This window comes from Cyprinodon variegatus, unplaced genomic scaffold (genome assembly GCF_000732505.1).
Source record: "Cyprinodon variegatus isolate N-32 unplaced genomic scaffold, C_variegatus-1.0 Scaffold605, whole genome shotgun sequence".
In the NCBI taxonomy this organism is placed as follows: Eukaryota; Metazoa; Chordata; class Actinopteri; order Cyprinodontiformes; family Cyprinodontidae; genus Cyprinodon; species Cyprinodon variegatus.
Window position 1 is genome coordinate 317,059 of NW_015151058.1, and position 25,428 is coordinate 342,486.

Consider the following 25,428-nt stretch of genomic DNA (forward strand, 5'->3'; position numbering starts at 1 on the left):
TCACATACTGTTCTCAGATTTCCTGTAGCATAACAGAATCAACACAAACGTAAAGTCTGGATACTTAGCGGGAAACACCATCGGCAGACAGCATTGATTCAGTCGTTTATCCTTCATTTTAAGCCTAAAAGTGTCAGTTTTGTTAGCATATCTAACAGAAGTCTTGAAAGGCACAATAGCATCTCTGTTAACTTGCCTCTGATTTTTCTATTTTAAGAGAAATTTAATTCCTCCAATAATGGATCAGTTTCTTTTTCCCGATGTTTTAAGTCTGTGATGCTGAATGCTATGAAACTGGAGGGATTTTCACCAACATTCTTTTCCTTTTTGGATATTTATCGCAGTGGAGTTTGAGATGCCATCATACACCAGCTTCAACAAACCCACTGTCAGCCCTGTCAGGATCATGTTCTTCGATTTCTCCAATGCATTTAGTACAATTCAGCCTGACTTACTTTGTGGTAAACTCCAGAAAACTCAGGCGGAGGCATCAGCAATCGCCTGGATCAAAGACTGCCTGACAAACAGACCACAGTTTGTTAGACTGAAAGGCTCAGCTGTCCAATAAAGTAGTCAGCAGCACATGAGCACCACAGGGGACAGTACTCTCACCATTCCTTTTTACTCTGCACACCTCTGGCTTTTAGTACAAGACAGAGTTCTTTCATCTGCAGAAATACTTTACAGTCATTGGATGCATCAAATATGGGCATGAAGCTGAGTTCAGAGAGCTGGTGAACTGCTTTGTGGTATGGTGTGGAAAAACTCTTGAGTTCTAAATGTCAACAAAACAAGGGAGATGATTGTAGATTTCAGAAGAAATGTGAAAAATTTGAACCCTGAAGTGGTATATAAATACCTTGGTGTTCACCTGGACAACAAACTAGACTGGAGATGCAACTATGAGGCCATCTACAAGAAGGGACAGAGCAGATTGCACTTCGTAAGGAAGCTTAGGTCCTTTGGCGTTTGCAGCAAGATGCTACATATCTTCTATAAGTCTGTTGTGGAGAGTGTGATCTCTTCCTCTGCTGGGGTAACAGTATTAGAGCTTAAAAAAGCTAAACAGGTCAATAAAGAAGGCCAGCTCTGTTCTAGGAACTCCTCTAGAACCTCTAGAGATTTCTAAAAGAAGAATTCTTCATCAAGTGCTGGAAATTATGGAAAACAGAGCATCCTCTTCAGAAGATTTTTAAACAACCGAGTTTCTTCGGTCAGAGGCATCTCCAGATCCACTGCCAGACAGACCTCTATAAGATCCTTCCTGCCAACAGTTTACAACACCTGGATAAAAAGTAACCTATGGGTCACTGCAACATTTAATTTCCCTTTGGGATTAATAAAGTATTTTTTAATTGAATAGCTTCAAACATGCTGATACTTCATGTAACCTCATTGCTTCACATAGGATTCCTTCATTTACAGGCAGTTTATCAACTTTTATTGAAATTTCCTTCATTTGTTTTCCTCCTTCATAGTTCAAGATGAGTTTTAAAAGAATTTAGAGCCGCTCTAACAATTGCTTGAATCCGGGACCCTTTCCTCCACCTTCCAGATGGCGATCTTGCCGTCCTGTTTACCGGATCCACTGAGGACGTACCGGTCTTCAGCCGAGCAGAGCGCCGTCACCTTGTCGATGTGGCCATGGAGCTCCTTCAGGACTTCATAACGCTCCGTGTCCAGGATGTAGATTTTCCCTTTGGTAGAACTGCGTCCTATACCTCCAACCCAAACCTGGTCAGAGAGACAGAGAGAAGAAGTGGCTTATATTTCTAGACAGACTGCAGGTTATTTTGTAGCTCAGAAACTGCTGCTGAACTGAGTATATACTGTGAGAATCAATGTTTTTGTACTGAATTTTATAATTTGTTGATTTGCAAAGTGCTTTAAAAAAATCCAAATACATAGACAGAACTGCCTTGCAGCAAGAAGGTTCTGGGTTCGATTCCTGGTCCAGGGTCTTTCTGCATGGACTTTGCATGTTCTCCCTGAGCATGCGTGGGTTCTCTCCGGCTTCCTTCCACAGTGAGTGAGTGTGTGAATGGTTGTTTGTCCTCTTTGTCTCTGTCTTTCCCTGCAATGGACCGGCGACCTGTCCAGGGTGTACCCCGCCTCTCGCCCCTAGGCAGCTGGAGATGGGCACCAGCACCCCTTGCGACCCCACTTGGGATTAAGCGTGTTAGAAGATGGATGGATGGACGGTTCCAGAATATGTTTGTCACATCAAAAGGTCTACCTTTTAAGCTGAAGGTATAGTGAAAGTTTTTCTTTTTCCCAGGTGGATCATCTAAATAAGTGGTTGTCCTAATTGTCAATTATTCAGGTGATATGTACACGTAAGGCTTGTCCCCTTTTTCACCTAATCCTATGCCAAGAAATTACCTCCCCTCTTGCACACTGATAGGAAACAGATTGAAATATGAACGAAAAGGGAAGATTTAAACATATTCTTAATGTTTTCATATTTCTTATGCATGAATGCCCTAAAATTGAGAGTTTTGATTGACAGATAAAGTCGAATGAATGCAATTTTTACTTGTATGGAGACTTGTTTTAGTCTATGTGCTGTAGTCAGTGTCCGATGAATATAGTCTCTGCTCAGTGGATATTATTTCCCGCTTTTGTTATCAACACCATTCTATCTAATTGCTGACAAAACATTAACAATATTTAAAAGTTCTTTTTCATTCACATTTCAATCCGTTTTCTCATCAATGAGCAAGAGTTTAGGGCGATGCACGCTCCTGCGACAGGGGAGGTAATTCTTAGAAGGCAGGAATTTCTTTGCATTTATCTGCAAAACAAAACTGTCAATTTTAGGGCATTCGTGTATAAGAAATATGAAAATATTAAGAATTTGTTTAAAAGTTCCCTTTTCGTTCATATTTCAATCCATTTTCTCATCAATGTGAGAGAGCAGTGGTAATTCTCAGCAGGCAGGTATTTCTTGGCATAACACGGCGGTAAGTCTGACATAGTGGTAAATTGCAAATCTTCTTTTAGAAAGTAAGCTTGTATGAACGATGCAAACAGCAACAGAGCGTGCACGAGGAGAAATGTGCTTGTGCATGCTTTCACATGCATTTAACAGGTGTTACCTCTCAGGAGCTGGTACAGGGTTGTGCATGTCCATTTCCTTTTAAAGTGGAGAGGGCAGGTCTTTTCAAAAATTCGTAAAAAAATCCTGCACTATATCTTAAACCATGGGTCTTCAAAGTTTTCCAAGCCAAGGACCCCCAAACTGATGGCGAGATGGAGTGGGGACCCCCTAATTATATATGTTATATGAAATTATGTTATAGCAAACTGGTCCTATAGTCACTCTATGGATGGATTCATGTAACGAAAGTAATTTCGCCCTGGGATTATTAAAGTATTTCTGAATTGGATTCTAATTCCTGGTTGATGGGACAGGTGTTGTGAATGAAACGGTGCCCAGCTTGAAAGAGCTCCTGTGTGTCGCTGAATGTGAGCATTGATGACTGAAAGACATCTTCTGCCTCCATTTATCTGTTTACTACAGTGTGTTGAATTTATGTTAATGTGTATTGAAAGACATTTCAATTAGTGGAAAAAATTGCAGTGGGGAAACATAAAAAATTGTCTTAAAAAAAAGTCTAATTAACCAAAACTTTTGCAAGCCCCATACAGTACCTCTGAGAATTACCCTCCGCCCTAGACCATTGGAACATGTTCTAGAAATGGTGTAGCTGACTGAATTTTTGTTTGTGGAAAATAAATTCAGCAAGACTTTCATTGCTGTTCCCCAAGGATCTAGTTTAGGGTTTAGCAACCTGCAGCTCTTTGGCCTCTTCAATGTGGTTGTGAGGGGTGAAGGGCTCTTCTATATATTTTCATACGATGTGGTTTATATTATAAGATGGGCTAGTTTCTTGTTAATTATGGCTCACTTACTGTAGTTTGTCTAATTCAACAAAACCAATGGACATATTTTGTAGTAAAGGTCAGACATTAATTTTTCTTCTGAATTTATATAATTTCGATTGAATTTCCTCAGCTGTCTGTACCATCTTTATTATGGCTCCTGATTAATCTTGTTTTGTTGCAGCGATTCCAAAAGTGGCTTTTTTGGGCTAAAAAGGTTGCAGACCTTTGATCTAGTTTAACCTGGTTTTCTTTTTCTGTTCTCAAATAAATGACAGAAGCCCCATTAGCATGGTATGCTGATGATACCATCCTTTATACAGCAGTGTCCTTTCAAAGAAAGGTTACAGAGCCTCTACTAAAAAAAGGAATCTTTCTTCAGACCTAGATGAGTTCTGAAATTTCACCCTCATTTTGACAATATTATGCCCCATTTTCCATAATCCCCTATTCTATTCAATTCTATTCTAATTTATTCTATTCTATTAATCACAAAATGGTTTGTTTTCCATTTCAAATGAATGCTATCTTAATATGGAGGGAATTGCTGAAAATATACAATGATCTATTTGGATATTTCTTTACATTTTTCTGTTTATTATCATTAGTAACAATAGAATTTCTACCACTGGCTACATTTGTGCAGGATGAAGTGGGATATGTTTGTATATTGACCTGGTTTTTGACTTGAATCATGCAGTAACATCCACTACAGTCCTGCAGCATCACCCGCTGGAAAGGTTTGACGGCGTTTTTAATGTGCCAAATATACACCTCTGCAGAGTCGAAGCACACGCTCCAAAGCTCTTCACTCTATTGCAAACGCAGGAAAACACAATGAACAGGAAGTTAAATGTTTGCTCACTAAAAATACACGAATAAAGGAAAGATAAACAACACGTCTATGAATTACCTCAGGTAGGAGCAGAGCGGAGCTATAGGTGACTCTGTGATGCTCTGGCAGATGTATACGCTGTTTTATTGAACCGTTCCTCCAGACCTCCATTATACTGTCTCTAGAGCCTTTAGGAAGGGGGGAAATGAGTTACAGTAAGTTATTTAGAACTAAATAAATAAACTGCGCATCATTTTAGCATGTTTTGATAAGGGAAGAAACATACAACACCAAAGAGCTCCACCACAGCTGTTGACAGACTGCAGACGATCACAGGAAAGACGAAATTGTTTCTTCACCTAAAGGAAGATAAATCCACAACATGAGTGTTTGTGGAAAGCTAGGAAAAACGTGACCATTATTATTTTTTTAACATCTCTTCTTTGATTAATTTTTTCCTGACCTGTAGAGTTGAGACATCCCACGCCATGACCGCTCCCTCTGCACTGCAGGAGTACGCCACCTTCTGGCTGAAGATAACAGCACACATTTTATCCAGAGTTATTCACTCCGTATGCGTTACCTTTGCACTGTATTAACTAGTAAAAACATGTGTTACAAGTTAAAGTTGGACATCTAAACATTTAAACCATCAAAGCATCAGCTTCTGAATCCCAAAGAGGTTTTCTAAACTGTGAAACTATCTGGGGAAACATCAATAATAGAATACGTTTCAAAAATGTATTTTCAAGGTTTTAATGTCCAATTATATTTAATGCCCATTTGTAAAAAGCAAAAAGGGGAAATTTAACAATTTGAATGAAAGATTCTTTTGGAAAGATGGACAGTTAAAGAGAAGAATAACAAAAAAATAAAAAAAATCAGCAAACGCATTACTCATAGTCCCCTATGAAAGGACACAAACAGAACTTCTTGGAGCTTAAAGGTCCAGATAGTAATTGAAAGATCCAAATTGTGTCATTAATAATTCACCAAAATATGTCACATTACAAACTCCTGCAAATCTTCAGTAATGGTGAGCTTCTTGCTTTTGATAAGGGGACAGAATGCTGAAATGTATGCCACATTTTTCAGATGTATATTCAAGAAAATAAAATATGCAGTTTGCTGTGGCTCATATGATAGATGACAAGTACTGTAATAAGAACCTTTAGGCAGGTTTAAACCACAATAAAAAAGACTTTAAATGTTAAATTAGGTGGAACTGTATTAAAAAACAACTCAATAACTTAGACCTTTTATATATGCTTAGTTTTGTTTATTGAAGAAACGACTGTTATTTTCCTTACGTCTATGGCTCATTTAACTTGAGGTAAAAATTGTATTTGTAAGTCATATAAGATGTTACCTGTATTTTTCAGTGTCCAGTGCAAGTCCGGTGACCTCTGCCCTGTGCTCAGTCAGCTGTCTATTACAGACCATGGAGACCATACTGATGATGTAGATAACACAGTCCTCAGATCCCATCCAGACCTGGTCTCTGTCAACTTCCAGCATGCAGTTCTGCAAAAACAGCAACCCAGCCGATTGGTTTAGGGATAACTCTGCAGTATCATCAATACAAATTAAGGGGAAATTAAGTGAAAATGTTGTCCAGAAATGTGCTCAGTTGAAAAGGTTTTTGTGTCTATAGTGTTGTCAGGTTAGTTTGAATCATATTTAATATATTTCTGAAAAAAAAATGGAAGTAAAATATATATTTCTTTGAAATCGAATCCAATGAGAGGGAAACAATCCTTTGCACAATCAATACATATTTTCTCCACTAGAGGGCATAATTATTTAGAAAACACACAATGATTTTCTTTTTGCTTTTGAAGTGGGAGTAGGTGACTAACACAGCCCTAAGGTATTTCTATACATCTTCTGTAAACATTTACCTCACTTAAAAAAAAAAAAAACAACAGAAAAAACAGCCAAGTCTGAAGACAATCCTGGCATGAAAAAAAAAAAAAAAACAAACAGAAAAATTAAATAAAAAAAGGAAGATGTAAAACAGCATCACCTGTTTCTGATTTCAACAGCATGTGTATGATGGAAAACCAATCCTAAAGCCTGAAGCTTCACAAAAATATACACTATGCTGCCAAGTTTTTCCTTTCTTTTCTTATCCAAGTCACCAAATTGAGATTCCTCTCTATTTTATTACTTTTTATTTCTCCAGTTAAATATTTATCATATTTAATGAGACACGTTATTTCTAAGAAGACCTAAGAAGAAGTGATCATTGGTTTTCTAAAGTCATCTAATCCCAGTTTAATGAACCGTCCCTTATATTATGCATGGATATACTCTTACTTTTTCTGTTAAAACATAACTGCTGCTATTTTCTTACAATTTGATTTTAACAAACATTTAAATAACCATCAATCAAAATCATTAAACATTTATGGGACCAACTTGACTAAAGATAACGGTTTTCGAAGATCTTTCAAGGTTGGAATAGTTTAATATTGATTATTTCAGCGTTCTCCTTACATCTTCTCTTTGGTTGGTGGGTGTCAGCCATTTATCCTTTCTAAATCGGATGAACATATTTCACAATCAGAGGATATTTATTTTGGCATTAATGCTTTTAAAAGTAAAAGATTAAATGAATAGATGCCTGCTGAAACAAAAAAACCAACACAGCAGTTTGGTTTTAAAACTAAGAGGGTGACGTTTATGGACAGGCAATGTACAATAACTATAGAGAGAGCCTTTATAGAAAACTGTCTATAAATACACTTATTGCATAGAATGATAATGCAAAAGCAGTAAATTAGCTATATATATTGTGCAGCTGGAAACAAGTGCACAAAGCAAGATTCACAACGAAATAGAGTTAAGACTAAAAGCCAATCCTTCTCTTCCAGCATCAGTGTCTGACCTCACATTTGAGCTTCTTAAGGACCTGAAAAAAAAAAAGTTTTCATTATCAGGCTTCTAAATCTTGTGAAAAGACTCCTAAGATTAGCTTAAACTAGAAAAAGCTAAAATGTGAGTCCAGATATCACATGACAGGATTAAGAACGGGATGTCACTGCAGGTCATGGGTGGGTGTGAAGGCAGAGGAGCCGAAATTTTTAACAACACCCGTTTGTTTTTATTTCCATCTACTTTCGCTCTGATCAGTTTCACAGAGTCCATCATCAAGCAGGTTTCTAGCAGCTTTGAATAATAAATGAAAAAAACTATTCTACATCCAGATTTTGAAACAAGAACCAACAACTAAAAAAATCTTGCATATAAAAGATTGTTTAAGGGGAAATTGCAATTTTTTCTCTATTTCCCCAATTTAGTTTATGGTTTATAGTAAAAGTAGATATTTATTATAAAAATAAATATATAGAGATTTATTAGAGTGGATACATTGTAGAGTGAACGTATATTAAAGGTTACTAACGGACAGAAGTTGTTTCTGTCCCTGCATTGTAGAACCTCGACTGACAGGAAGCTAACACCCTCTGGCAGAACAAAGAAAGTGAAAATCCAATGAATGAGATTATTGACAGGGGAGAATCTATTCTTTTGTTTTCAAATGGTCTTTGCATCTGAATTCCTTGTAGGCGAAACTTTCCTGTGTTTTTGTGGCTGAAATGACCTTAAAAATTATTTTTTTAAAGGTATAAGAGATTGTAAATGGTAGCCAATGTAAAATATAACTGCCTTCAGATTTCAGGTGGCATCTCTTACCAGTCTTGCATTCCCAACTTGACAGGTTTGGATGAGAGACCAGCTGGATGCATCAAAGACCATCACTTTTCCTCCACCCACAGACACCCATAACTGACCTGAAACACATATACCAACAATATTAAGCAAATATATCCTGATATAAATGGATGCATTGATGGGAACTCTACAATGAAACCTGGACATGAACAGATTTATAAAAAATCCATGAGGAATAAGGTTAGTGGAAATGTTTATGAAGTCGTCATTTGTGGGAAAGTATCTGAACCACAAACTATTTAAAAGTGACCTATATCCAGTTTGAATTAAAACACTGACTCCACCCAGACTTCATCCAACCGTCAGATTTTTTTCCTACATATTTTACTGCTGCTGTGCAACAAAAAAGTGAGAAAAAGACACACAGAAAGAGAGAAACACTTTCGACGTTTCATAAAGGGAGCAAAGCAGAGAGAAACTTATACACAGGAGGAAGGGAGTGGTCAGGGTTGAAGGGGGAGTGAAAAAACTGGTCCTGGGCCAGAAACTCAACTCAGTGACCTATATTCAGACAGGGGAGGCTAGCTCGGTGAGACACACATGAATAGCTAGATGTGTTCCTTTCACCAAAGAGAGGGCTGCTAGAGAGGGGCAGTAGTGTTTGTAATTCACATGAGTGTATTTGAGTTGGTGGTAGGTCTGCCACCAGCTTGTTTCTAAGTGGCCCCAGATGGTTGCAAACTAAAGGCCACAGCTTTTGTTGTTCTTTTTTTAGCCTTCCTGCCCCATAATGCAGCAGTGTGTCACTCACAAAGACAAGAAGAAACTCACACGTCATGTTTTATGGGCAACAGAAGTTTAGTTTTGCCGGTAAAGAATTATCAGCAGCCTGATAGAACAGAGACGGTTCAGACCCAAATACAAAAGAAACTCTTACACAAAGTCGAAATGGTTATGTTTTCGTTCGTGTGTTTTAGGTTTGTTGTTTCGCATGATTACTAAAAGAATTATCATAAAAAACAACCTTAAACAGGTTTCAGATATTTTTTGAACTTTTACGAAAAAGCAGAAGTGATAAACAACCACTGATGGGAAGCTAAAGTTGATTGGATTAGAGTAAAGGTTAGAATAAACCTGTGCAAATATGGTAGTAAAGTTTCAGTATGTTCAAAAAGAAGCACAAGTGGTAAATATCTATTAAACCCTTATACCCCGTTCCGACCTGCTGAAAAACCGTGTTTGAACCCGCAATCGGCTTTTAGAGGTAACAGCTCAATGACCCGTGTTGACCCAGGTCAAACGATTTGGTCAGGGCGACCCTGCTTAGAATCACCTTTAAAAGACTCGGCTCCCATTCGCATACAGTGTGACCATCAGAGCCGGGTCGACCCGCTGATTTAAGTGATACCATGGAGTAAAACATACTGTATGGACGTCAACCCACAGTGCCAGTCGCATCTGATCTAGCAAGCTGAAATAACTCTGTTTACATTCGATAAACATGTCGGATTACTGGTAAGAAGGAATCGGACTGATAAAAGAGCGGAACAATAAAGCACACCGACTACACCTTCGTCCGCTTCCATATTCCTCTCCATTGATTACATCATCAATGCTAACCCAGCTTTATTTGCCAATGGGAAGTTAACCAAATACTAATTGTCAGCAGATTAACCCATCATTTTCAGTTGGAAAGAGCCTTTAGATTTAATCAGAACATTCTCATACATCTGGGACACACTCAACTGTTCTTATTACCTCCGTTAATAAGGTGTGTATGTTCGGGTGTTTTTGGTTTGTTGTTTAGCATGATTACTATAAAAATTATGAATTAATTTGAGTCAAAATGTCAGGAATTATCATACGGAAGATGAAAATACAAAAACACAAGAAAAGGGAGCAGATTGGAAAAACCCGCCGGGGTACCTGAGCAATCTGTGGGAGATTTAAGAACTAAAGTGGGGGATCAGCAAAGCCTGAGCAAAGCCGGGTCGACAGAGCGGCAGAGGTAGGGAGAGAAGGCATCAAGTGGTAGGTGTGTAGGTAGGACCACGAAACAGTCCTTCAAGGGATTAATTAAAACTACTTTTTTAAAAGTCATCTAAAAACGTCTTAAGAGCATTCCCTACGTTATCCTTTGTCATCATTATTTTCTCTCTCTTCCATTATGGTGTCTCAGCTGCCTTCTTAACTGTAGCTCACAGCCACATGTAATCCTAGATTAGATTTTGCAACGTGAATGAAAACATAGTTACGATTTTTCAACTCCTATGAATATGCCTCGCTTAACTCACAGGCAAGGCGGTGATCAATATTGCAGAATTCACTAAAAAATGCGGCATTGCCGTCCTCTACAGAGATTTAATGGAAATCCTTCGCTTCAAATCATGTTTGATGTGAACGTACCTTACTGTCATAAATTATTGTGTCCTTAAAGGCACACTATGCAACATTTTTCAGTTAATTAATGTGTTCCATAACGTTATGGATGATTAAATGAGTCATTTCAGGTTGAACAAAGGTATTCTCGGCCGCCCTGGTGGTCTGTGGGGGAAATACTGCACTTGCAACTGCAGGAGCACCGACCCGCACCCACAGGCTCAGAAGTCTCGTGAGAGTCAGTCTTGCTTTACGGCGAGAACTGCTACACCCCCCAGTTAAAAGCATTCTTGTTGCTAGCACAGTGGCAATCTTTGTGCAGTTATGCTACGTTCACGCAGCAAAAGCAGCAAAATCGCGTCTGCTGCTTCCTTTTTGCTGCTTGTACCAGTTAGTTCTGACGCGTGGCTGAAGCAGCTTTGCTGCTCTGGCTGCGCGGTGCAAAAGTGTGTCTGACGCGCGTTGGACGGAGCTTCACTATCCTTTCTCTGCCTTGCAGCTATATTTGCTGTGATCAGTGGGAATAAAGTAGTTTTAATATGTTTTTAAGTGAGAAAATACACCTGAAAACGTAATCAGTGCAGTCAGTTCATTCAGATTATTATCCCGCCTTCCATATTTTTTCTGTCGGAGCCGCTCAGACCCCCACATACTAGGTATGCGCCGACAGCAGGGATCCCGTCATCAGCAGCCTCTGGCCGGGTTGCCTCCTCGCAGTTCACCGCGGCAGCTGGTAGGTGTTTTTCATCTAAATAATCCAAACTGCATATTCTGCCGGCAGATTTCTGCATTTTCAGTTAATTTAGGCGTCAATAAACTGTTTAAGAGGAGTGATCATCAGCGCTGTGTCTCTCTCCCTGCGTCAGATGCTTAAACGCGCTGCTTCAGCTGCTCAGACGTGCTGCGCCTGCATCTCAAAACGCGCCGCGGGACCTTTTGCAACGCCTTGACGCGCATCAACCATTGACTTTGCATGTAAACTCGCTGCTTCTGTCGCGCCAGCTACATCCAGTGTGAACGCAGCATTAGTCATTCGCTGCTAAGCTCAAAACAACCGCGCCTGGCTTGACGGAGAAACCAGGAGAACAGCTGTGCATATTTACGACAGTGCAATTTTACTTTCGCCCTCTGGGGGGAGCCTCGCTGGAAAATCAACACCGGTTGCATAGTGTACCTTTAACAATCAATAAATAAATATGAATCTTCTGTAATTTAATTCAAAAGGCACAAAAAACAGTGGAGGGAAGATTTTTTTTACTTCCTGAAAACTTGAGAAAAAAAACAAAAGCTTTTCCTGATCTAGCCAAGGAAGAAATGTACGTATAGTTAGGAGTGTCGTTTAAAGTTATTTTTAGAACAGCAGCACAAAATGTTTTCTGTAATGCAACTTTAAGAACATCGATTTCAGTGTTCCATAAACACGTCCACATGCAATCAAATTATGCAGAAATCCATCTTTCACTTAAATCAGCTGTTTTGGATCAGGAGGGAAAAAATAGATCAGAAAATGGGCTCCTGATGACTGCAGCTTTAACTGCTTCCAGAAAAAGAAAAAGAAACTGTAGCTTTATTTGATAAAAAAATTATATGTTCTTCAACATAAATAATTTCCCTTTTTTGTGCTTTCAATATGTTCAAAGAGATCAAGAAACCTCATGCTGACTGATTTCTCCTCAAAGAGGGACTTTAAGTTTAGATAATTATTGGATCAGGGTGAAAAAATGTAAACTGGAGTATCCCTAATTGACAGTATATCTATACATTTCTTTCACATCTGCAGTTTTTTAATAAAGGAGGACTGTAAAAGGAGGAAGTACGGTTGGGAAAATGTTTGTCCAGCACTCTAACGTACTTATTACTGTAACAGCTGACAATAAAAGACAGGTTAACTTCATGTTCATTAATAGTTGGGCTGCTGCCACGATGCAAGGCAATTCTGCTGCTTCACATTCTCAGATCTACCGATCAGAGATCCGACCGCCCTGAAACTTGCCAGGAATGCTGCAGAGACTGCTCAGTAAGGATTCATCCAGGTTTGTGCATGCGTGTTTGTTGGTGTGGATGTATTTGTGTGGGTACCTGGGGTGTACAACAACACATCTACAGCCTGGGGTGCAGCAAGTTCCACTGAAGGGTTTATTTTATGTTTCAGCGTCTCTGCAGTAGTTGTGGGAACCATCATTTGAACTGGAGACACACAGAAAGGAATTAATGAACCTTTAATGGGATGACTACATGATGATGAAACGGGGAAAATTTCCAAGCTCCTTAAGGGAAACAAAAGAAGCCTCAGATGACTCATGGAGAGACAAAGATGATTAAGCATGTGTGCTACATTACTGAAAAAGAACTCTTAAAACTGACTGAGACAAAGTTCCATTAAAAACTAAAACAGATGTAGAAATGCCAGAGGAAGAGAGAAACACATCTTACCTTCCAGCTTCATGCGGTCAAAGCGAGCCAGTTTAGAAGCAGCATAGATAGCCTTACTGCTCTGAAGGCTGCCCACTACAGCGTCCATCAACAAGGCATTGGTCAGAGCCTGCTGCATATACTGTGGATCCTATAGATGGACACATTTTAAATGCAATAAGTAAAAAAAAGAACCCTTGGTGCATCTTTCATAAATTATTTGATTTATAGTACATATTGTAGATCGGGATCATCGGGACATCCCTGTAGCAGATGATTATGAAACAGCATGCTGTGCACCTGATTGTACACAGTTAACAGCTCCGTCTACAGTAGTTTGTTTTCAACTTAAGAAATGGTTACTTAAACAAGAAGGGAAAAAATATAAAAAATATAACCCAATTTGAAAACATAATTAAATTACCAGGATGCAAAACAAATTGGCAGAAAAGTGCAGCATATGTTCACTTAAATCACAATTTATAGGATATATACAGATATATCAGTACTTAAAAATAACATAACTCTAAGGTATAACTAAGGTAAAAGACATGCTGTGTTTAAGGTTTATTGATGTGATAAACTACAGTAAGACCTATGAATGAAGTGAACAGGATGAAAATTAGTAATGACTTTTTAAACGTGCAGAGGACATTTAAGGGGAACTGAAATTTTACAAATCTTGCAAGTCAGTAACAGATGAAAGAGGTCAGAAAAGGGGACGTTGGAACTACACTGTCTAGTTTCAAAAAGGAAAACCTCTTTCTGCTGAACTTTGGTTGTGTTCGCCCGATAGAATTTCAGGCACACCCACAGGGGTCACTGAAGTTCAATAAAGCAGCTGTGTGTACACACACACGTTTGTTCTGCTATATGTAGTGAGGACCATGTGTTGACTCCTATTGACTTCAACTGATTTTCATTTTCAAACATTTCTATGGCTTAACCCCAAAACGAACCCTAAATCTAACCATTACTAATGCATACCTAACCCTAACCCAATTGACACCTTAGCCCCAAACCTAACCAAAAGCAAAATAGCTCGTGAGGACCAGAAAAATGTCCTCACTTTACAACAACTGGTCCTCTTGGTGATGGTTAAATTGGAAAAATGGTCGCTCTGATGCTACACAACCACCCACCGACCCACATACGTACACACACTAAAAAGTGACAAATAACTCAACGACTGATCTTGATGGGTTATTTTTTTCCCCACTTTTCACTAATTTTATGGCACTTTGACCCTCCCAGTTCAAGTCTTTACCTTGTGCTGGTCAGCTATCATTCGCCCCGCCCACATCTCCTTGACCATCAGATTCCAAAGCTCAGTTTCTGTCTTCAGGTTTGCCTCGAACGCCTCCTTCCTTCCATGAACACGAATCTTCAGGCTGGGGATGCGTAGAACCAGGAAGGGAGCCGAGGACACTTTCACCTCCTGTCAATGAAGGCTCATCATCAGCTTTTGGATTTGTTTACCCGGCTGTGTTGTCTAGTCTCCGTTCATCCTCTCACCTCTAGATCCCGATACTGCGCCACCTCCACGTATCCTGGTCGTCCGTCGGTCAGCAGGAAAAGTCGCCGTTGAGTCATGGCAATCTTGCCCACACCGCGGCTCGTCTTGACAGAGGACGACAGCTTGAAGACGCACTCGGTGGCATCAATGTGCTCCAACACAGATGCTGGCAGACTCACCTTAGCAAATATACACAACAAATCATACCATTATTTTATTTTATCCATCCAGAAAAAAAAAATCAAAGAATCCATGATCAAATTCTTCTAATAACCCTATGAAGTTGTGCACCTATATCAGTGCAAATGCATTCACACAACCGAACCTTTTTCTTCTTCTGCGTCATATAAACTGCAGGGCTGTGGGTTTTACCAGGACTTGATTTGACAAACAAAATGATGACCAGTTTGAATCAGATTGAAAATGAGGCACAGCTGCACATGGATGGAAAGCTCAACTCAACACATCAGCAAAAATCTACTTTTAAATCTTACCACAGAATTTGAAACGGTTTGGACTTGAGCTAGTCCATCGTCCGTGATGCTTCTGGCGGGACGGACAGTTTTATGTTTATGGTCAAAGTCTTGCTGAAGGGTCCAGCCATCTCCCCATCAACACTGAAAATCTGCACAGCATGAAGCTACAATTTCTTTTTATACATCGCTGTACTGATAGTGTGCTTGCGTAAATGTAGCTGCTGGTTTCCAGCCGAGGCTGGAAGATTTAAATGTGTGGAAAAAATAAGAAATTGGCTCCATTGAACAAATCTCCTAGATGAGCTTAAGATCTCTGCAGCTCCTAAAGAGATACCAGGGAGCTCTTGGTTGCTTCCCTAATTCATGCTCTTCCTGACCTAAGAGACTGTTAAATAAGAACTTTATTTACAATTGGATTAAATTTCAGACAATATGAATTTATTGAGTATTTCTGAGGCTGTTTTGTTGAACTGGACATTCAGGGATAGATAAGCACAGCATGGCTGTATTATTTGGTATCCTTTACTTCCCCTTTAACAGCTAAGCATTACATTGTGTTTGACCCATGAAAGTTAAAAAAGGTTTTAAATAAAATGTCATGGGGTGTGATTATATAAGCAAGGCCTTGTAGTGCTGATGTTATCATTCTTTATTTTTCTTATAAATGAGTAGAAATGTATTTTTTTTAATCATAACTAACAGAAAGAATCCCTCAAACACAATATATCTACTCTTAAATCATCCCTAATGGTCCAATATACTCTTTTTACGTTCAAACAGTTCATTGTGCATTAATTACAGGGATTTATATTTATGCAGTTTAATAAAAAAAAGCTTTTGTTACTCCAACCCCAGAGCTGTCTGTGCTGCAGAGATTACATAAAACAAATCTATGCGTTGAGACGTTATGGAAATTTTGATGCAAGAGAAGAAAAAGGAAATGGAGCAACCTGCTGTACAGCCATTCTGGTTTAAACAGAAAACACTTCCTCCACATTTGAGTGGGGATCCTGCATTAGAAGTTCAAGAGCTTCAGTCATTTAGTGAAGATGATAGAAGTCTTAACTGCAAACACAGCAAGGGAAGGAAAACAGAAACCTTTGAGGCTGTTAATAAATATAACACATATTTGAAGGTCCAGAGATTTAACAATCTGATCCAGCTTCAATCAGTTCTTCCTTTGCTTTTTTCAGCCATGCGTTTAACACATCTCTATTTTCTATTCATGCAGCAACAACTTTGAAAACTTGATTCCTCCCTGACAGTCCTATTGTTCTCAAACTATGTGGAGGAGTGTCTCACTGCTGTTTGTGTGTGGAGGTCACTGTGAGGCAGCACTTTTCTCTATAAATTCTGTGCTCTATTGGAGTTGGATGACAGAGCAAACACAATGTGACGCTATAATTGGACCAAGCTGCTCTCATCAGCTTAACTGGATAGGCATGATCGAGGCTTCGTATATCTGGGCTTCTGCTTTGTTAATGCAAGGAAGAAATAAAGCAGAACACTTTTACTAAGCAAGCATTTCAAAAATGGATTTAGTGTAACATAAATGAGCATATGAAGTGTTTTTTATTTTCAGAAATAGTTTTGACTGTTGAATGACTTATTTTTTGTTCATAACAGTACAGTACTGACCTCCTGAGCCTCAGCCTCGGTCTCCTTCCAGATGGTGTAAAACACCCTGAATAAGTCCGGACCAACCTGCTTCTGGTGACCTGCAGTAAACACACATAAAAACAGAGATCAAATACAGATGCTGAAAAGTTCCCCGGCTCAGCTGAGCCACATTTTGTTTACCTTAAAATTGCTGAGAGAGCGTTTGTCTTGTTTGAACAGCTCTGCTGCTCTCATACTGAATTTAACCAAGTTCAACATCTGGTTGGTGGCAGAGCTAGGATTTTCAGACTCTTTGATGTGCCAACATGCCAGCAGAGTGAGCAACAGAAGGCGGTCTTCATCAAAACCGCAGAACAGAGGCCGTTTTTGGACTTTTTGAGCCGTACAGGATAGGTATACTGAAAAATAATTATCCTTTTTATCCCTTGCAAATTTAAAACTAACTCCTTTCAATTTCAACAGAAGTTTTAAAATATATCCTAGCATTTTCAACCACTAATCTCCAAACTATCTAAATCCAAAGATGCTAGTATGAGCAACACTCTATGATTATCCGACAACAATGGAGGGGAGAAAAGAGCCCAGAGTAAAAACACTTTGAGGTTTGGTTTTACATTTTAAGCCTTATATAAAGGAAGCTTTATTTTATCTTACATGTGTTCTTGTTATGGCTCAAAATTAGCAAAATGTATAAAAATAAATAAATGGAAACAATGACGCAACATTCAACCAACTGTCTGATAAAAACAAAAACAATCTACAGCAAAAAATGTCAATATCTCAATACGAGAGAAAATTGCTTCCTACTTTCTTGAGAAATATTCTAAGATCCCAGTTGCTGCTGAATGGTATGAATACACTGGAGCCAACTTCAAATGTTTTTCACATTAGATCCGTGTTGGAATATTTCCAGAATCTACAAACACACACACGGACAAACTAGTGTAGAGCAAAGGTTAAGTGAAACCTTGGCTTCCACTAAAAATGTCTATGACAAAAGGAAAAAGTTAATCATTAACCCAAGACATAAATGTTTACCTGGACAAGGGAAAAAAAGAAAAAAAAAAAGGGGTGCAGCTGGAAAGAGAAATTATGCAATTATTAAGAAAATGTAGTCCAAAGCCTTGAGATTATAAAAAAACCCCGTAATCTAAAGTGCAGTGAAGTAATAAAGAATCTGGACCTCATTAAATTTTAACTACCCAAACAAACATATATAACAAAAGTCCCCTCCTCACCTACAGTTAGGGCATCAAACAGTCTGTGGATGGTTCCTTGGTCTTTTACGATGCCAGACTCCTGGACACATTTCACAAACTCCTCTAAGTGCATGTATTTTTTCGGCAGCTGGAAACGCTTTACTGCTGCTTCCTCCTGCTCAGAGCCCTGGGTCGCACGCTCCCGCTCCTGTTCCCTCTTCACCCGGCTGATGAGGCGTTTGATCTCTGGCCTTCTGTCCGCCTGAGGAGAGGATTTTGCTTTTCAATATTAAGTTGTTTCTGTTAATAGTTAATAGATTCCCAACCTTAAAGCCTTTAATATCCTGTTGCATTTACAAGCTTAAATGTATTGGGATGTATCCGACAGATGCAAAGGGAGTTAAATCAGTTTCCTTGCCCTTAACATTTACAAACGGCTTTGTTTTGATCAAATCCTATATAAAAATAGCGAAACGAGTGAATATAAAGTGGTTAACAAAAGGGGCATAATTGGTAAAAAAAAAAAAACTTCACAACTTAGTGTATCACGTATCTAACTTTCCTTTTAGTTTTTAAAAATGATCAAATTTTCCGATTATAGAGCACACCTCACTATACACCATGCCCACTTAAAAAAAAAAGAAGTAAACGTACATATATAAGTTGCACCGGGCTATAAGCTGCCGATATCTAATGTCTCCCACCAGACCTGTAGGGGGAGCTCTACATATAGCCCCTGCAGTAGGAACAAAGAACAATGCTAGCTCCTGTTAGCTTGTTAGCCCGCAGCAGTAAGAGCTTCTACTAAAAGATGAGGCTTCGCCAGCTCGTTATTTCGGCTCTGATGGATTTGATGTCAGTCTCTTCATTGGTTGAGCAGTTTTAATGAGGCAAATTAATGGCAAAATGTGTGAAGTTGGGACATTTGTCCTCCGTCATGTCTGCTGCCAGTGGTGTCAAAAGTACACACATTTGTTACTTAAGTAGAAGTATAGATACTGCAGTTTAAAAACACTCTGGTAAAAGTTGAAGTATCAACTTCACCACTTTACTCGAGTAAAAGTGAAAAAGTAAGTGCTCCAAAACCTACTTAAAGTATAAAAGTATAAAGTAACCTTAAAAAAAAAATGAATTGAAAGCTAAATTTTTCGACTATTTCGATAAATTCTTTGAGATATGGCCAAGGATGAGGAAGGTCTTGTTGATCTCTTTCTCCATCTCCTGATATGCTCTCGCCTGTGTCCAACCTTTCAGACATTTCAACATCTTTTTCTGAATCGAAAATTGTAGCATGGCATAGACAATTCATGTTTGCTTGCTTCTGATGATTTCCTTTAGCCAACCAATGAGTGTTTGCATTCTATGACTCAACCAATTACACTAGTTTTCACTAGATGTGGATGGTGCCAATGATCTGCATTGGATGGTGCACATGACATGAAATAAATATTTATAAATATTAAACCGAAGCCAAGAGTTACGAGTTACGTTTGTTTTAAAAATGTAAGGAATAGAAAATACAGATATTGTGTGAAAATGTAATGAGTAGAAGTCAAAAGTAAGAAGAAAAAAAAATAATGGAGTAAAGTATAGATACCTAAAAAGTGTACTAAAGCACAGTAACGAAGTATTTGTACTTCGTTACTTGACACCTCTGCCTGCTGCTAGCATGTTCTAGCCCCTTATTCTTTTATTTCATACTTTGACTTCCCTTTGACTTTGACATCTGCCCAAACGCCTAAATCCCTCAATCCCTATATAGAGCTGGGACACTATAGTGGACTTTATAGTGAACTGAGTTAACTGACCGTTCGAGCAGTTAACTGGGTTTGTGCTTCACTGCAAGGTGCCTGCACCATCTCCGTCGCTGCCACAGCAAATCTCATGATGCTTTACAAGGAGAACTCTCGCAAAGCAATCTGGGATATGTCTGCTCGTCTAGTGATCATGGATGATCACCTCTTTTCAAGGTGCATCGTTGGAAATTTCGAGTCCACAACTTTTTCAACCACTAGATGTTCGCACACTCATCTAAAATGGCTTAGCCACTATATAGTGCTCTATATAGCGATTAGGGTGGACATTCGGACACAGCCGGCGTGAACCAACCTGGACCCGTTCAACATCTGGCAGGGACTCCATCAATGACTTAACCATCTGAGAAGGAAAGATTTCTGCATCCGTCTTATAAAGACTGTGAAAATCCTCCAATGCATCCAGGCGCCTGTTGGACACGGTGTTCACCAAGCCCCGTAGGTAGTGGTATCTGGACAGAGAAAGGGAGCAAAACATTTAGAACCAAACGGGTTAAACTTGCCATCTAGAGGTCAGCTAATTAACTTAACAACTGTAAAATCTTGAAAAGCAGCTGCTTAACCCACAAAAACTAAAAACACAAACAAAAAAAGGACAACAGCAAGATATAATGATAAAATGTTCATGACTCATGAGTAATAACCGGTTTTTCTAGTCAAATTATTTTATTTTTAAACAAAGACACAAAGGACAATCCATGAGGAAAAAAAGAAGATCTATCCTGCTCATATACTTCGCATTAAAAAGCCAAAGAAGGAGAGAGCTCACCACTAAGGTTAAATATTGAACGGTAAGGTTGCTGCATTTTACTAGTATTACCTAACAGCTGTATCATGTGATCTTTGCTGAGTCAGAGGAAAGTATTTAAAACAAGCTTGGCAGGTAAAACTAGGATTTTTTGTTGTGTCTGCAGCATAACTTCAGACTCAAGATGTTGGGATTTCTGTCTTTTTTCACTTTCTGCTGAATCAGGCCTGATTTCCTTAAATCTTTTCTTGCTTTAAAGAAATAAACATATATCTACCTGGCCAACAGAGCAGATTCATCAGGTGGCGTCGCACTAATAGCCTTCCCCAATGATGAAACCATGTCAGAGTAATAGTTCTGAACATATTGATAGGCCAATGGAGGTGGAAATTCTGGGAGACGGAAGATCTTCAAAGGTTTCTGAAGAAACTTCAACCCTAGAAAGAAAATCATTGCATCAAAAATGATCCAGTATTCAGATTTCCTGGGTTCCATCACTGGTACTGACCACTATCAGGACTAATCTTTCGGACGGAGAGTAGTCTCTTTGCGTTCACCCCCGTGGATTCCTTCATGGGTTGGTCCAGATTCGGCAGACTGGCCCCCAGTCTCCTGCTCAGTCTGCTGTCAGGACTAGTGTACCGACTGTAGCCACTCCTGGACATTTCAGACATAGGAGGACGGCGTGGAGACTCAGTCATTGCACGATTCCTGCAAACAGGGTCAGGAAGCAGATTTTATTAGTTTGATAATGACACAGCTAAATCAGGCTAGAGAACCTGCAGATATAAATATTCAAACCATGATTTCAACAAATCAAACAAAACATATTTCAACATTTATAGTTATAGTTAGATATTCTTGAACTAATTCCCTCGAACTTCTAACATCCTATGATCAGAACCAACTAGGAAAGAGGCTGTTAGACACAAAGGAAGCCACTGGTCAGTATTGAAAATAGAATCCCATCAATCTATTTTCTCTGATCCCATGTTCGCCACGGGGGGAGGGTAGTATCTGTAAAAAGATTCATAAAAAAAAAAGAAAAAAAATCCACAAAACAATCTAGTAATGCAAAATAAACATAATTATTTTACTGAAAAACATTAAGTATATAAATGTTTACTAAATACTGACAAGTCCAAGGCTACGTTCACACTGCAGGCCTTGATGTTCAATTCCGATTTTTTTGTGAAATCCGATTTTTTTTTGTGTGTTCCTATTCATATTTCAAATTTATGCAACTTGTATGAGATCTCCTGTGTGAACTGCAGTCATACAACGCAAGTGTCCTGCATGCGCAGTAGAGAACGCAGTGACGTCACAGGCCAGCAAGCTCTTTTTTCCCCCGAAGTAAACATGGCGCGCATCTAGTGGTCTTTTCCAACCATAAAAACAAAATCTTTTGAAAATGGTTAAACATGAATACTGCTCTCTGATTCATCATCTGCCATGGTTGTTGTTTTTCTTGCTGCTTCTGCGTAGCAAGACGCATAATAGTGACCTTTGTCGGGTATTAATGACGTTCAGGTCGGATAAATCCGACCTGGCCGTTCACACACAGGTCGCATTTGAAATGTTTAGATTTGTATCGGATTCAGAACCACATAGCCAAGTGGCCTGGGTCGGATTGGAAAAAAAAATCGGATCTGTGTTGTTCAGACCACCATGAAAAGATCAGATTCAGGTCGCATATGGGCAAAAAAATTGGATTTGGGTCACTTCAGACTGCATTGTGAACGTAGCCCAAATAGATATTTTCTTCTGAAAGCAATGCCAGGGTGGACCTGTGAGGATTCTGCATCAATGAGAATAGTTGGCTGAAGTCACACCTTGTCAGATCCTAGCAGCTCCATAAGTGTAACCTGGCAGTAGCTAGATTGATACGTGTAGAACGGAGTTGAGTTCTACGTAATCACTCTGGGATGGCTGCCGTTCAGTCTGTGCGTGTAAAGGAGGGATGTTTAGTACAATACTTTGAGCTGATTGGGTGATCGTAGCTAGCACCCGCCTTCCATAATATGCTTCCAGCCAATCGCATCATGCGATTCATGCAGCTTCTTGAGCATTTTCCCAACTAGCGGAATAATGAATATAGAAATCAAACTTTTTCCAAATCCTGTTGGAAGAAAAGCAAAGACATTCTACAAATGCAGAAGTTGCTGCTCTTTGCTCCTTTTTAAATGAGAAATTGTCGCTATTTTAGCCAAAACTGAGTCAATTGCGGTATCGACAGGTGAGTGCTCCAGCATAGCCATGTCTAATGTCCTGGCAAATCCCTTCTGACTATAGTCATTCCTACATGTTCCGCCTCAAAAAACGCTGCTGGCATATCATTGGTCCGACCCGATGGTTGTCACCAGATGGAGTCTTAAGATGGGTTTGTTGTGAGACTGAAAACTCAGATAAGAGAGCTAAAAAATGCCTTTTTCTTCATCTTCTTCTTCCTTTTCTGCGTTTTAAGCCCAAAAAGAGAAGCAAACAAAGATGGCCGGTTAAACGTTTTTGTTAGCATAGGTTGGATCTGGAAACTCGCTGGCAAACAGTACAATTAAAAACTGAAACAAGAGCTGGTGAGCACAAGTGCGCCACTCATTGGCCGGGAGGAATTCTTTCTCCTTTAACGTGATTTAAAAAAAAAAATCCCATAAAAAACAGCTAAATCAACGAAACCTTTTTTTTCCTAAAAAGAACTAAAATATTCTTATCTTCTCTAACTTGTGGCAGCTCATCAGCAGTGACATCATACCAGCATCATACCTGTGTGCGTGGTTTCGTATCATCTGCTCCATGCAGCTGAAGGAGTCCCTTTTCCTGTTCAGCCTGTCCCGCAGGAACGAGTGAAAGATATGAGTTTCTAATACCTGAGAACAAAGCATTGACAAACACACAGTCACAGGTTAGTGTGTTAACCAGTGTCTAAATCTTAATTTAACAACAACAGATTGTACCTTCTTGTAAAACAGCTGGTCTTCAGGCTCCCTTGTTCTAAGAAATTCCTCACTGTTAAAAACTCGATGTTCATGGTTTAAAAAGTCCTGGACCCCTCTGACAAAGAAAGCAGAAAAACCAGTGAGACTTTGAATCTGTCTAATTTGTTTACCAGTCAGTGGAGCCTCACCTGAAAATATTGACCACCAATTCCATAGCGATGTTTTGTATCTGGATATTGAGTTTTCTCTGCCAGTTTCTGCGCTGGGAGCGAAGGCCGTTTACATCTGTTCCTGCTCCCAGGTGGCACAGCTCCAAATCGTACTGCAGCTGTAAGCACTCTGCCCTGAAAAACCCAAAACACACAGATTTAGTCTTGTAATGCTTTAATCGGATAATAACCAACATCAAATCTTCTCATTTAAAAACCTTTTAACCAAAACTGATATATTTATTGCATAGCATAAACAAATAAAAAAAAGTAGTACAAAGTACTGCGTATTGAAAAAAAAAACTACAATAGAAAGGAATTTGGAGCTTATAAATATTCCAAGAGATATGCAGGTCAAGATCAGCTAATTAAAGCCAAACCACATTCTTTGCGCAGATGCAATTGACATCAAAACATTTTATTAATGGTTTAACAATTTATTTAGATCAGCAGGGTTTGGGTTCAACTGGGAAAAACTGACAAAATACATATTTCAAAATGCGTCTATTATAGATATGATATCCATCCATGTAATTACAACCTTGACCGTAAAAATATAAAGACACTGGCATCATCATATGTCAACATGGGGATTTCCATTGTTAGGGTTGAACATGGTTACTGCTTTTTTGGGTGAATCATCAGGCGTTTTTTCTTTTTTTTTTTACGTTTTATATTATCCTCAATTAAATACCTCAATTCATTTACTTTTTTCTTTGTACTTCTTTGCATATTCTTTTAAAATATAGTGAGTAATATATGTTAAAATTGTGATTTTATAAAAGAAATGAAAAATATTTAAGAAGTGCGAGTGTAAATACTTTTCCAAGGGACCATTTGACACACTAGTTTCCGATTGGGTGTTTGCATGCATCACCTTGAAATGAAGCACTCTGCTGCAGCCAGAGGTATGGTGGGGAGGTCCACGGTTTCAGACCATGATGTCTGAATGATGCCGTCATCCACATTCACCAGGATCAGGTCCTCTGTCTCCTATGTCCAAAGATAAAGACATACAGGCACATAGCATTTGTACAGTAGGAACAATTCATTACAGCAGTTTTACAGAGAAGGGCTCAGTCTAATGAACAGAGAGCTTCTGTGAGAATGTGAGCTGAGCCTCAGACACGGAATAAAGATGAAGACGCTGAGAATAAGAGGCTATTGTTGAACTCTATATGGTGGTTTACTCTGTACAAACCGATTATAAAACTCAGATTTGAACATCAGGTGCTGATTTTATGGCAAAGAGCCACACATTTTCTATGATAAATAGCAGTTTGATGAAGAGTTTTTTTCTTAATTCAAAGAAAAATAAATCGACCAAAAAAAAAGAAGAAAAACATAGATTTTTTATATCTCTAAATGCACCAGTTTACTTACTGCAGCGATATCTTCAAAATGATTAACATGACAGCCCATCAGGAAAGCGGTCGGCGCCATCAGGAAGTCCAGCATTCCTCGAGCCAAGACTGGGACGTAAGGCTGCTGCCAGGACAACGGCTAAAACAAATAAAAGGAAGGAAGAAAAAAAATCAATAAGGTTTGACATGTTTTTTTAATTATATATAAAAAAAAAAAAACTTCTTCCACAAACCTGCAGGTAGAGCAGCAAACTCTCTGCAACCAAAGTTAGTCTGGCCCAGTCAGAGGAGAAAAAAACAATCCTCTGCTCTTGGAGAAGGCAGGAGAGCACCTAGAAAACACAGCAGAGAAAAAACTCATTA

The 25,428-nt window shown here is 38.9% G+C and overlaps 1 protein-coding gene across 2 annotated transcripts in view; it reads right to left on the reverse strand.

The window, feature by feature from the left end:
• Positions 1 to 1,077: 1,077 nt before the first annotated feature.
• LOC107096194 (DENN domain-containing protein 3-like) overlaps positions 1,078 to 25,428 on the reverse strand; it is a 34,726-nt gene continuing 10,375 nt past the window's right edge. For both annotated transcript variants that reach the window (XM_015392744.1, XM_015392745.1), the window contains exons 9-30: positions 25,299 to 25,397; positions 25,085 to 25,204; positions 24,579 to 24,694; positions 23,681 to 23,836; positions 23,511 to 23,607; positions 23,320 to 23,423; positions 21,068 to 21,270; positions 20,837 to 20,996; positions 20,107 to 20,263; positions 18,037 to 18,259; positions 16,817 to 16,896; positions 14,702 to 14,881; positions 14,454 to 14,624; positions 13,208 to 13,337; positions 12,854 to 12,961; positions 8,417 to 8,514; positions 6,090 to 6,244; positions 5,184 to 5,250; positions 5,007 to 5,079; positions 4,799 to 4,908; positions 4,561 to 4,698; positions 1,078 to 1,734 (exon numbers count right to left, since the gene is read on the reverse strand). In XM_015392744.1, coding sequence (XP_015248230.1) covers positions 1,513 to 1,734; positions 4,561 to 4,698; positions 4,799 to 4,908; positions 5,007 to 5,079; positions 5,184 to 5,250; positions 6,090 to 6,244; positions 8,417 to 8,514; positions 12,854 to 12,961; positions 13,208 to 13,337; positions 14,454 to 14,624; positions 14,702 to 14,881; positions 16,817 to 16,896; positions 18,037 to 18,259; positions 20,107 to 20,263; positions 20,837 to 20,996; positions 21,068 to 21,270; positions 23,320 to 23,423; positions 23,511 to 23,607; positions 23,681 to 23,836; positions 24,579 to 24,694; positions 25,085 to 25,204; positions 25,299 to 25,397 — 2,967 coding nt within the window. In that variant the 3' untranslated portion in view covers positions 1,078 to 1,512. The remainder of the gene's footprint in view (positions 1,735 to 4,560; positions 4,699 to 4,798; positions 4,909 to 5,006; positions 5,080 to 5,183; positions 5,251 to 6,089; positions 6,245 to 8,416; positions 8,515 to 12,853; positions 12,962 to 13,207; positions 13,338 to 14,453; positions 14,625 to 14,701; positions 14,882 to 16,816; positions 16,897 to 18,036; positions 18,260 to 20,106; positions 20,264 to 20,836; positions 20,997 to 21,067; positions 21,271 to 23,319; positions 23,424 to 23,510; positions 23,608 to 23,680; positions 23,837 to 24,578; positions 24,695 to 25,084; positions 25,205 to 25,298; positions 25,398 to 25,428) is intronic.